Source organism: Sinohyriopsis cumingii, chromosome 7 (genome assembly GCF_028554795.1).
Source record: "Sinohyriopsis cumingii isolate HCF-2022 chromosome 7, ASM2855479v2, whole genome shotgun sequence".
NCBI lineage: Eukaryota > Metazoa > Mollusca > Bivalvia > Unionida > Unionidae > Sinohyriopsis > Sinohyriopsis cumingii.
This window is the reverse complement of record NC_142967.1, coordinates 128,218,614-128,232,858: the sequence shown is the minus strand read 5'-3', so window position 1 is coordinate 128,232,858 and position 14,245 is coordinate 128,218,614. Positions and strand designations below refer to the sequence as shown.

The 14,245-nt window shown below is 35.1% G+C and overlaps 1 protein-coding gene across 6 annotated transcripts in view; it reads left to right on the top strand.

Annotated features, from left to right (window-relative positions):
- The window catches only part of LOC149796094 (phospholipid scramblase 2-like), an 87,591-nt gene extending 77,158 nt beyond the window's left edge, over positions 1 to 10,433 (top strand). For all 6 annotated transcript variants that reach the window (XM_089966012.1, XM_089966009.1, XM_089966013.1 and 3 more), the window contains exons 6-7: positions 2,412 to 2,511; positions 3,919 to 10,433. In XM_089966012.1, the coding sequence (XP_089822138.1) occupies positions 2,412 to 2,511; positions 3,919 to 4,016 (198 nt within the window). In that variant the 3' untranslated portion in view covers positions 4,017 to 10,433. The remainder of the gene's footprint in view (positions 1 to 2,411; positions 2,512 to 3,918) is intronic.
- The last annotated feature ends 3,812 nt before the right edge of the window (positions 10,434 to 14,245 follow it).

Sequence of the window (14,245 nt, the reverse complement as noted above, 5' to 3'; positions counted from 1 at the left end):
GAAAAGGTTGGGGTCCATGTCTTTTTGTGTCATGCAGTAGCAACTCTAGGGCAAGGAGAAAAGGTTGGGGTCCTCAGACATGGACATACTGAGCCTGCATCATCACTTGGAGTCTGTAGCAATGATGGCTGGGATGCCCCCACCCCCAAGTGAGGATTATACAGGACATGCCAACTGCTGCCATCACCTTAGACAGCTACACTGGATCCTTCCCACTTGCTGTTGGAACTGCAAATGCATTGCCCGATCCAACAAGCTATGTTTGAAATTCTAGTTTGCCAATATTTTGCTTTGTCATCACAACTATAAAATGTTGGGGAGTGGGGGGTGTGGTATTAAAATGCAGTGGAGGAAACTATGAACATTTTGGCTGCCAACTGGGCATAACTCATCCCACATGTCAGATCAGGCAAAATGGGGTTACATTCTGGTCTTTCCAGCCTTTGTCATGAGCAAGATTGTCATATGTTCTCCATCCCATACAGACATCCAGCTTACCCATTTATGGACTTGTTGACCATAAATCAGCAATAATGGACTGTCACAACTATATCTGCAACAGCCACTTACACACAAACCAACTGGCCTCGCTACCAGCTGACCGATTATGCCACATCATCCAACTTTGCACATCATGCCAGCTGTCAAGCTGATCAGACAAGCCCATCAGTCTAAACACAATGTCTGGGCCTCATTCTGTTTTTAATATGGAAGATGGAATTTTGTTCCAAATCAGAGAAATCTACCATATTTTATTGTCAGGGGCACTTCCCTCACCAGCAGTAAACCAGATATATACAGCTGAATCTTCTGTTAATGCTGATGAGGAAGATGAGCAGAATTCTTACTCTGTTCCCAAGGGTCACACATATGAGACCCCAAGAGTTGGCTGTAAGGATCATACTCCGGCATGTACTAAATGGTCTGAGTTTTGACTGCTGCATATATGCTAGTCCCTCTGTTTATAATATTGACAAGCTCTGCACTCCATGCCTTTTGGCTCAACCCTTTTGTTTGGAGATTTGGAAGCAGTCTACATGGGAGTAATCTTTTCAGCCGTACTTGCTTATCCCTTCTTCATTCTGACTTCATAAGGCAAAGTACCAAAGGAGGGATGATTACTGCCAAAAGGACTAAAGTTTGCCACAATAGCAACAGTCCTTGTGCAGCTGAGCTAATGTCATGCAATCACAGACTCCTCAGTTTCACATACAATGAGGGAGAGATGAAAATAATCCTGTTTACTCCACACCCTAGTCTTTCTATATTATGGTATGGGAGTTCTTTGGCTTGTGTACCCAGTGCTCATCTCATTGGAGGTTCATCATATACCAGACTGAATGTCCTGGCTGATTCTTTATTAAGGAGAGGCCAGCTGAACTGATACACATGGATTGGTTTTCCATCCATCTGGTTTTCATCGTCTTTGTACCCTATGGGATTGCCCAAAGATATACCTCTTTGCAACAAGGTGGAACTGCAAACTGCCGATCTTAGTGTGTCCATTCCTGGCTCTTGAGGCTTACACCATCAATGCTCTGTTGATCAGCCAGATGAATGAGCTGTATTGTCCAGTCTTTGGACTTGAATTATGGCCAGTTCCTATTAGACCAGTTGTCCAGATAATGCAATCTGGCTTTTTCTCCAAGAACAGGTTGCCATATTCAGGACAGCAGAAAATAACTATTTGCCCTATTTCGTTTGATCCATCAATAAAGACAAAGCTGAATGACACAGTTTACACACTCAGATGCTATCAAAGACCCACATAACACATTTGCAGCCCCTACATCAGTTCCGCCTACCCCTGCAGTGACAGGAAGGCATGATATAACCTCTCAAGCATTGGTCTCATGGCTCAAGTAGGTCATTTGAATGGCATATTCTGATTTGGAATTTGGCACACTTCATAAAGATTTCAGCTCATTAAATTTGATGAGTCTCACATTCACATTCAGTGTTTTTATTGGAGACCTCGAGGATTCAGCTGACTGGCGTGCCCCTCCTGTTACCTATTCTTCAAATGTTAATGTAATTGGGTAATTTGTAAGAGTTACTTCCCTTTGTCCATGTCATTCATTTATATACACGTCAAGATGAGCTTTTTTTCACTTTGGGTTGGCTTGATTCCAGAGGTTGCAGAATTTATTTCCTTATGTTAACAGGTAATTGTTCATGGAGAAACATAAGTTACTGAAAACTTCTCTTCACAGAGATCTTTACAATGATATTTTTATTAGATGCATCAATCATATATGAATCCCAATTTATTTTAAATTCGTCTCACATTTGTGTTTTGTGTACCCTTTTTACATTATCATTATCATTTTACATATACCCGTTACCCTTGTGTAACCAACCTTGGATATTCTTTGTCAAGGTACAAAAATTGATTCACTTGTCTTCTTTAGGTGTGTGATGCCACAAGTGGTGCTGAAGTTGGGCGCATAATCAAGCACTGGGGAGGTTGCAGAGAGATATTTGGAGGAGTCAATGACTTCAGGGTCCAATGTATGTACCATTTTGTTTATAATTTTCATACATTCCCATTAACTGTTTTCTTCAGACATGTGAATAGTTACTAGTAAAAAAAAAATTCTAATATTTAACTCAGTAATAGAATGTGCAAACAATTAATAAGACAATTATTGTATTTATTTTTAAAAAAATCAAAGTACAATAAATGGTTATGATTTTGGCTGACCTTGTGTAATGCCAAGTAAGTTATGTTGTGTTCTGTGTTCTTTATGTGTTGGCATTCTCCTTCATCTTTCATGCATTGAATGTAACTTTTGACTGCTGATTTTATACAACCGTAGGATGGGGGTCAAAGTTGACCATTAATTTCAATCCTTGGCTATGTTTCATGCCACAGAATTCATTTAGATATGGTGGGATCTAACACCACAGCAGAATATGCTATCTTCCCCTGTCATTCAGCAGCTTCTCATGGATGCAGCAATATAACTTCCACAGGATTGGCAGGAGAAGGAGCTTGTTGGGACTGACTGCTTGGGTGATTGCCTGTCACAAGGAGCTAGATTGTTGGTACTGACTGTTTTAGTGATTGACTGTCACAAGGGGCTAGCTTGTGGTACTGGCTGTTTTGGCAATTTCACAAGATGCTATCTTGTTGGTACTGTTTTAGTGATTGTCTCAAGGAACTAGCTTGTTGATACTCCTCTGGGTATTGACTGTCACAGGGAGCTAGTTTGTTGGTACTCTTTTGGCTGTTGACAGTCACAAGGAACTAGATTGCTGGTATTGACTCATTTGGTGATTGTCACAAAGATCTACCTTGTTCATACTGACTGTTTTGGTGACTGTCATTAGGAGTTATTTGTTGGTACTGTTTTAGTGACTGACTGTCACAAGGAGCTAGATTCTTGATACTGTCATTTTTGGTGATTGACTGTCACATCATTCTGTACAAGGTGTCTTGATTCTGTACACCTGCTTTTATCTTGTTCATCTTTAGTGTCTGGTCTTGCTCTATCGTAATGATGATGATGATAATTTTTTAGTATTATTCACTGCCTTTATCATTATTGATTTCTTCATCCTCATTACTAATCTGTTCCTTCAAAATTATCAAATTTTGTCAGTTGTATAAGCAGCCTTTTTAGAGATGGTATGAAATGAATCTATGCCGATACATAAACTTTATTTTCAGAAAAATCAGAGATTTTTAACCTAGTATATAAGTCTTTTATTGATGGATTTATGTAGATTTATAAAGTATCAGATTTGATCTTGTCTTATTGTGAAATTTAAGTAATGATACATTCCCTAGTCATCTAATAAAAGAGCATTTTTTTCTCTCTGTTCGTTGCGAATCTAATTTCAAATCTTGCATTCAACTTAAGTTTTTTTTTCAGTCAGCTTTGACCTTTCAAATTTTGAACTTTTCCTTTTCAGTCCCTGTTGAAATGGACCTCCAAAAGAAGGCATTGCTTTTGACAGCCACTTTCCTTATTGACTTTGTCTACTTTGAGAGAAACAACAACAACAACTAGAGAATCAATTAGACAAAGAGTAAAATTTACAGAACAATTAGGAATAACAGTAGAACTGAGACAGAGCCACCTGGACAAAATTAACAGAACAACAAGGGAACAGTGGCAGCATATTAAACATCATTCATCCATGAACAATTTATGAAGAAAAAAATCAAAATTGTAGCAAAGCAAAGATCAATAGATGAAGTTATGAACCAATATAATTCAATATCAGTTTCATTAATTTTAATTTCTCAATGCATAGTGTCATCAGACCAATATAAACAGGCTTTTCATACATGACAAGGCCTGATTTAGCTGAATTGGTGGTTTTATGATGTCTGCCACAGGGAAACATCACAATTGTATATCATGCTGCTTGAATACCTATACATTTTATGCCTTTTATATATTATTTATGTACTTTTTAACTTATGATGTGAGAATAAGTTTCTTTTACACCTTGCTAAATGCAACCATTTCATGGAGTTCTTTATATACATTATTTTTATGTAGGAAATTTGCAGACAGGAAATCAGAATGGCATTTGTGACCAGATGACCACTGTGTAGAGGTGGTCAGACTTGTCCCAATGTGTTGAACTAAAGTCAGCAGGAAATAGTACTCTTGTGTGGAGTATTACTTTGAGAGAGAACATTATATGTGTTCTCTGATTTTGTTGAATAATGTGAAACATGACTGGCTGTACAGATGTACTAAATTGAATATGCTAATAATAATAATGGTAGTAGTAGTAGTAGTAGTAGTAATAATAATGGTAGTAATAGTAACATTATTAATGCATGATATGTGTTCAGAAATCAAGTTCAAAAGGCAGACCTACATGGAGGTCACCTGTGTACAGAGGCCAGTTTGTCTCTTTCTCTTGGGTGGTCATTACTGATGGGGTTCATTCTCGATCCTTCTTAAACATGATGCTATGTCATTTTTATTTCCAAATCTGCTGTGCTAGAGTTTGTTGAAAATATCATTGATAATTCAGATCCTAACAAATTAATTTTAGCCTGTAGAGCACCAATTGAGAGATTTTTGCTACCTGTTTACTTTCTGATATAGCCTTTTCTTTCTAGTGATTTAATTGTCATTTTATACACCTTTTAAATTGTTAATGTCAGTATGAGAAGACATATATTATCCAAGGATAAGCACTTGGACTAGTTAACATAATACAACAGTCTATAGGAAGTCCTTCACCCATATTTATTTAAGTGCCTTTAACTAGTGTTGCATCTATGATCCCAAGAACTTAGGGACTCCATCCTCCCTCCCTTCAAATGTGGGGGACACATTTTAAAAGGACAAAGGAAAAGTTTATAATACGCTAGTAGTACTAATAAAATGAGATAGATTTTATTTGCTTAGACAAATGTGCCACCTTCACTTTGTTGTTGGCACTGTACATCCAATTTTCCTTCAACACTTTCATTAGTAGAATAAAGGTTTAAGCATGTGTTCAACTAACTCATGAAAACATTAACATGTTTAAATATCTAGTTATCCTGAAATGAGCTGCACTAATGGAATTTTCTGGTCCGGTTCATCCTCTCATTTAACTCATTATCTACCAGAATTTTTGTAATAAAAACCCGTTTTTCCTAATTACTTAATTACTTTACATTTGAAATGAATAAATTAATAATTAAATGACAGACTAATTATTCCCATAAATGTTGGATTTTTGGGATCAATTCAACATCAAAATAAATCTTCCTTGTCATAGGTGTAATTTTAATTTCAAAAAATGATATACTAGTGTCCATCAAAAACTTTACATTGCAACTGCACTGATTACCACAAGCATTGAATCTTTTCATTTCTAGATCATCAGTCTCAAATGAATATTTATTGCCATCTTGCTCTATGTTTTTATCACTTTTAATAGCTTTGGCCATTGCTGATGTTAACATAGAGATGGATATACATCCACTGAAGAAACATTGAGATTTTGCAATTTTTCCTGATGAAAAGGAATGTCTATTGGGGTGCACATGTCCAAACTTGGGGACAAGAAGAAAAAAACCTGCTGTGGAACCCCCAATTTCATGCAAGATGTGCAACACCTTAACTCCAACCACACCCATATCTTTCATTTTGAAACAGCCCTTGTTACATCAGAACATCACTTTGGGTGTCATTCATTATATCATGGTAATATAGATCAATAAATTCTTTGATTGACATCATTTAGATGTGGTTATGAATGGGTTTTAAAGTGAAGAAAATATTTTTTGGACACAAAGTATAGGAATAGCATTGCTAACATGGCCATAATGGAAAACAAACAAGTTAGACTATAAATTGTGTGACTTTAGTAAATTATGAGAAGTGTATTACTTCCTGTCTTTAATTGGGTCCTAAGAGTCCCTGTTTCAGATTGCTATGGTGCTGTTAACTACAGCTTTATTGTAGAAAATTTCAATTGCAGAAGCTTCGTTTACTGAATTTTGGTTATTAAGATGAACGTGAGTTTAAATCAGTGAAAGTTTTGTTGTATTTTGAACAACAAGGATACTCAGTAACTAAACAGAGAGCACCTGTTGTGGAGACGGATGATACTATAGTACAGCTTTTTTTTGTCATCTGATGCATAAGATAGATCCAACTTTTAAGGTCTTTCTAAAGGTGGGTCCTGCCTTACAAGATGTAGTCTTTTTAGCACAGGTACAGATGTAATTCAATAATTTACCATCAAATAATGAGCACTGAGATCAGTTCTACTGTAAGTGCAGAATGGAATTTTCCCCACTTTTTATATCATTCACTAGATACACTGTATACAGTGGTCCCCCTCTTATACAGCCACCCCTTCTGCACCAGGAAAGTGGCCTTATAAGACGGGTGGCCTTTCCAGAGGGGGACTAAATATTTTGTGAGAAGTATATATAATGTACGTAGTAAGAAAACTACATGCTTCAAAGAACTTAATATCTTCATTTAATATCTTCGTTTAAAAGTAACATTAATTATTAAAAGGTTCTTGTTATAATAATAGACTTATTTCAACTGAATATACATTAATAGCTCTTATTCTTGACATAAGCGTGATATGCAAGTGGGTATTGTTGTCATGGTATTGTTGTCATGCACATTGCAAAACCATTCAGAAACATTTCAATCTTGGTACATACATAATTCACTTTCCGTTTGCTCCATTTTCCCACTGCTGCTGTATAATCTCCTTATCGGTTACGACATTGTTTATTTGAGTCTTTTTAACATAAAATTGTTTTATTCTAGTCATTTCTACATAAAATTGTTCTGTAAGTCCCCCCTTCCCTTCTCACCCGATGTTGTCGAATAGAATAACTGACTTTCTTCTAAAGTAATATGTCTCCATTTCCGTGATGACCTGTTAATGTTTGGTAATGATTTATTCTGATGTTGCTAACTGTATGTGATTTAATTTTGCAGACAAAACTTTTGTTGAGTGGACGAAATGCCTTCCTTATAAAGGAAGCAATAATTATTTTGTCACATGATTTTTTGCTCTTTGTCTGGTACCCTGTTTTGTTCAAGGTCAAGGTTAATTTCTCTTTGTTAATACACAAAATCTATTTTTAGCCATGTTGACCCTGTTATGAGCTTAACAGTTATGTCTGTTTGTAATCATCAAAGAGAAGAACTTGATGGAAATGTGAAGCCCAAAATTCTGTCATAACATTGTTGAGCCCATTTCTTGTAAATGTCGTCTTTTATAGACAATGATGCAATATTAATCTTACTGTTACATGTCATCACTTCTTTCAGCAATGGAAACTTGACATCGGGAGATAGGTATTGACTATAGAGATAATCTGATTACTTACCTTACGTCACAATATGAATTAATTATTGGTTTTGAAAAATAAAGTGGCTGCTCGTGAGGGGAATATTTTCCATTTTTTGTACTTATATGCTGGCCGCTGGTTGTGTTAGAGGGTTGACTGGTCTTGAGGGGTACTTTTTTTAAATACAAACTCGTCGGTGCCAAGGGATTCTGGCCGTAAAAAGCAGGTGACCGCTGGTCATGGGGCTGTTCAAGAGGGGGACTACTGTATTGATGCATGTTGACTTTACTATTGGGATCAGTTTATTTGTTTGAATAGTACTTACTACTTGTATTTTTATTGACCAGTAATAACATTCCTATTACTTGGATCTGTTACGGCAATAATATAGCTCTAATTCATTTCCAAAGTAAAGGAAATGCACCCAACATTTATATTTTTATACTTGGACCTAGTCAGCCATAAAGCACAGTCATTAAATTAATGTCTATCTATGCTGACCAAGGTTCCATTCCAGACCAATCTGTTCAACTTTATGAATTGGTGAATTATTTGTTTTCCGCATGCTAGTGAAATTACTTTAATTCATGACTTCGATCTCACAACCCTAGAAAGCATGACAAACTAACCTATATAAAAATGTCTAACATCGCAACCCTATAAAAATGTCTAACATCACAACCCTAGAAAGCATGACAAACTAACCTATATAAAAATGTCTAACATCACAACCCTAGAAAGCATGACAAACTAACCTATATAAAAATGTCTAACATCACAACCCTAGAAAGCATGACAAACTAACCTGTATAAAAATGTCTAACATCACAACCCTAGAAAGCATGACAAACTAACCTATATAAAAATGTCTAACATCACAATCCTAGAAAGCATGACAAACTAACCTATATAAAAATGTCTAACATCACAACCCTAGAAAGCAGACATACTAACCTATATAAAAATATCTAACATCACAACCCTATAAAAATGTCTAACATCACAACCCTAGAAAGCAGACATACTAAACTATATAACAGTGTGTAACACCACCATATTGCACATGAAAATGTAGGAGTCTATTGACAGGATTAACATAAAAAGGATATGCTGCAAATATAAAACTTATTCTGATTGGCTGCAATAGATTACACTGCATCCATTTCATTGGCAGAAGACACGTACATAGCTTATCGGTCATTCTGAAGAGATGTAAACCGGTTTTAACATTGGCCAAAAAGAATTATTAATGCATTACAAATTCAAATACAACTTGCCACAATGCACTAGATTTTCTTATTATTAATATAATTATGTTTCACTTTTAAAGTAAAATTTGGGAAAATTAAACTAGGAAGACCACATCTTTGCTACCAGTTTACATAGCTTGTTTTGGTATTTTTTTATTATTCAAACATCTGGATGATGGATAGTTTATGTAAAATCCTTATCCTTTCTTTCTATTCATAGTGCAAAGGCAGAGTTGGATACAGAAATTGAGAATATTTGACATTACAGTGTGTAGAATATTACAGTGGTCATTTGTCTAACACATATTCAGATACATGTATTACATGTTTTACATTAATATGAGTACATTTACAAATATATTACATTGTTTGTAAAACTTGACAGTTTATTATATTAATTACCTTAACCATGCATTATTATTAATGAGCTAGATGATGTCATTTTTTGAATAGTTTGTATTTGCTGTGTGATTTTATTGATTTTTCTCCACAGAGCTCTCATTTCATTACCAGATTTTATTAACCATTACATGACATACATATGTTTTATATTAAATGATATTTAATGTAGTTTGAACTGATTTATGGCCATAATGCTTCATATTTAGTTTTGTAAAGTGACTTAATTCAGGTATAAACAATAAACTTTTTACATATATATATATATATACATGTATGTATATACACCAACTGTCTTATATAATTTTTTCATGAATTTTTATCAATTTTAAAAGTGTTTATGAAATAGTGGTCCTTCTTTTATACAGCCACCCATTCTGCACCAGGCAAGTGGCTGTATAAGACAGGTGGCCTTTCTAGAGGGTGACTGTATTTGTGACAAGTATGTGTATGTAGTAAGAAAGCTACAACTAATTAATATTTTCATTTAAAAGTAACATTAATTATTAAAAGGTTCTTCTTGTCTTAAGACCTGACTTATTTCAAGCTAACATACATTAATATCTCTTAGTTTTAGGCATGAAATGCGATTAGGGTATTGTTGACATGCACATGACAAAACCATAAAAAAAATTCATTTAAATCTTGGTACATACATTGCTTTGCATTTAAAATAATTCTCTTTCCATTTGCTCCATTTTCCCACTTGCTGCAGAATATTCTCTTTATCTGTTGTGATGTTGTATATTTGATTTTTCCAACATTTATTTTGGCAAGAACTCTTGAACTCTCCCTATTGTCGTCATGTTGAATAAATTTTACTTTTTCTTTTAAAGTATTTATTCTCTATTTATGTGATGACATTTTTAAAGTTTTGTAACGATTTATTCCTATGTTTGTAACTGTTCAGTACCGCAACTTTATTATGCAAACAAATTTTTTGTAGAGTCAATGAAAGGCATTGTTATAAAGGAATTGATAAAAGTACTGTCACATGATTTTTCGTCTGGTACCCTGTTTTGTTCAATGTTACTTTCTTGCTGTGTACTGATCCACAAAATCTACATTTAGCCAATGCCGACCTTATTATGGTCTTGACAGTTACAACCGGATCATAATCATCAAAGAAAAAATCTCAACAGCTTTGTGAAGCCCAAAACTCTGTCACAGCATTGTTGACCCCATTTCCTGTAAATATCAACATTAATGGTATAATGTTAACCTTTATTGTACATGTACTTTAGCCAACACTTCTTTCAGTAATGAAAACCAGACCTTGTGAAACAGGTAAAGATAATCATATTACGTATTATACTGTTTGAATTAAATATTGGTTCTGGAAACATGTTAAAGTAAAATGTGGCTGCTTGAGGGGTAAATTTAAAAATTTTGCATTGATACACTGGCTGATGGTCACGTTTGAGGGGTGGCCTTTCTTGATGGGTCCTTTTGAACACAAACTCAGAGGCACCAAGGGATTCTGTCCGCAAAAAGTGGGTGGCCGCTGGTCAGGGGGGCCATTCATGAGGGTGACCACAGTACATCCGTTATTGTTACTAGTGCCCCATAGGTCTTTGAGAATCAGGGGGTTCTTCTTCATTTGGATCTTGAAACTGTTACGACATCTGTCACAAACTTAGGTAACAGAAAAGAAGCAAAACCAACAAGTTTTGTAAAACCTAACAAACAATTTAATTATCAAAGTTATAAATGAAAAATGTGAGAGGAACTTACAGTATTATGAAGTGAATCAAAACAAATCCTTATAAAGGTCTATGAAAGACCTAAACATTTGAGAAGTCCATTATAACTTTCAATAACAGAAATGTACTGATCCTCCAAGAACAGTGACATCAAGATGGTGTTGTCCAGAATTACTTTGAATAATTTTTAATGGTCCCTAGATAATATTGTAGTCCAAATAATGAGCACTTTCTATCACTACTGAACAGTCCAAACAAAAAAAAATTTTCTCTCAAAAAGTATCTAAGTACAATATAAAACACGTTGGCAGACTTACATCAGGAACACGCCAAGTCGGAATGACTATGACTGCTTAACTTTCTCTTTATATACCCCATATATTACTACTGTACTTTGCAATAGACTCCATGTGACATCATACACTATTGATTTTGCATCAGTTAAGAATATTCATGTGACCTCGCACAACTGATGGGAAGCCACAGAATTATTCTGAAAATATCCCATTAGTCACTGAGAAACTATGCCATAGGTGCCATTTTAAGTCTTATTATTAAGATTATTATTACTAATTGTAAACATATATATAAACATCTGTTTATAGATCTATGTAATGTTATACTCAAGTTGCAATGGCCAGACTTAACCAAATTCTGTACACATTACAGCCATGAACAAGAATTTAAAAAATTTAATAAAATCGTGTACCAGGAGTTACAAAAAATATAGATATACATTAAAAAAAAACAAATTATAAATCAGACCAAGTGTCTTATGTGTTTTAATCCAAAGCCACCAGGTGTATAATTACTGTAAAGCTCACTCTTTTTTTATGAAATACACATTTTCATGGATTTGACAGGTATAGTGGATTTCATAAGGTTTTGGTTTCATGGGGCATAGTGGATTTTAAATGACAACCAAAAATTTAAAGACACCAAAATGGTTAGTCTTATTTGGAAACAGTAGGACCCCTTCCTCAATCCGCAAATTTAAGAAGCCTAAACAATGTAACTTTTTCCCAATCCATGATCTATACCCATGAAAAGAAAAGAATTCACAATATTCCATATACACAACTTGATCATCGTCAGTACTCACACCATATTGTAAAAATTAGAACAAGATTGTGTGTCTTGTACAGTATTGACTATCATCAGTACTCGTATCACATGGTAAAATTATAACAAGACTGTACAGTATTGAACTTCATCAGTACTTGCACCATTTTGTAAAAATTATAACAAGACTGTGTGTGCTATACAGTATTGACCTTCATCAGTACTCATATAACATGGTGAAAATTATAACAAGACTGTGTGCTGTACAGTATTGACCATCATCTGTACTTGCATCATATGGTGAAAATTATAACAAGACTGCTGTACAGTATTGACCATCATCAGTACTCACATCACATGGTGAAATTATAACAAGACTGTGTGCTGTACAGTATTGACCATCATCAATACTCACATCACAGGGTAAAATTATAACAAGACTGCTGTACAGTATTGACCATCATCAGTACTCACATCACATGGTGAAATTATAACAAGACTGTGTGTGCTGTACAGTATTGACCATCATCAGTACTCACATCACACGGTGAAAATTATAACAAGACTGCTGTACAGTACTGACCATCATCAATACTCACATCACATGGTAAAATTATAACAAGACTGCTGTACAGTATTGACCATCATCAGTACTCACATCACATGGTGAAATTATAACAAGACTGTGTGTGCTGTACAGTATTGACCATCATCAGTACTCACATCACATGGTGAAATTATAACAAGACTGTGCTGTACAGTATTGACCATCATCAGTACTCACATCACACGGTGAAAATTATAACAAGACTGCTGTACAGTATTGACCATCATCAGTACTCGCATCACATGGTAAAATTATAACGACTTTGTGCTCTACAGTATTGACTGTCATCAGTACTCACACCATATGGTGAAAATTATAACAAGACAGTGTGCTCTACAGTATTGACCATCAGTTTTTGCTGTATTGTGATGACCATCAATACTCACACCACATGGTAAAAATAATTTATAGCATTACTGCATGTACTGTACAGTATTGACTCAGCATCCACACCAGATGTGAGAAAGCTTGCCAGTAGCTTCTCGTGGGTCGGTGGTTCTTTCCGGGGTTTTTCCAGGTTCTTCCTCCACCATTAATACTGGCCGCCATGTATATCGTGTGCTGCAAAATGGCGTTAAACCCTACAACAACAACAACAACAACACACCAGATGATGAAATTAGTTATATCATTACTGCATTTGCTGTACAGTATTTGACCATCAGTACTAAATGTTTTGACCATCAGTACTTGCAACATAATTGGTGAAAGCTACTTTTAACACGATTGCATGTGTTCTACAATTTTTACCATTAATATTTGCAGTTTTGACGTCAACACATAGTGTAAGCTACTTTAAAGTGCTTTCTGTAAGAGTGAGAACGAAAGTAGTTGAGCATCTACTCTATGAATGAAATACTACTTAAAGGTTTTGGTGCTCTTTTACTAAACTTTTTGCACCTTGTTATCCAAATATTGTCCATTTGGCAACAAGAGAAATATTTTTAGGAAGTGAATATTTGGACTTTTATGTAATCTCTTGCTTATTTTGGCTAAATATTATATTTACACTTGCAGATTTAACTTGCAGAATCCTTCCATTTGTTTTTAAGCAAGTTTCATGATGACCAACCAGACCTTAGATTGCATTAAGTTTCATAATGACCAACCAGACCTTAGCATGCACTAATTTTCATAATGACCAACCAGGCCTTAGATTGCATTAAGTTTCATAATGACCAACCAGGCCTTAAATTGCATTAAGTTTCATAATGACCAACCAGGCCTTAGATTGCATTAAGTTTCATAATGACCAACCAGACCTTAGCATGCACTAATTTTCATAATGACCAACCAGACCTTAGACTGCATTAAGTTTCATAATGACCAACCAGACCTTAGCATGCACTAAGTTTCATGATGACCAACCAGACCTTAGCATGCACTAATTTTCATAATGACCAACCAGACCTTAGATTGCATTAAGTTTCATAATGAT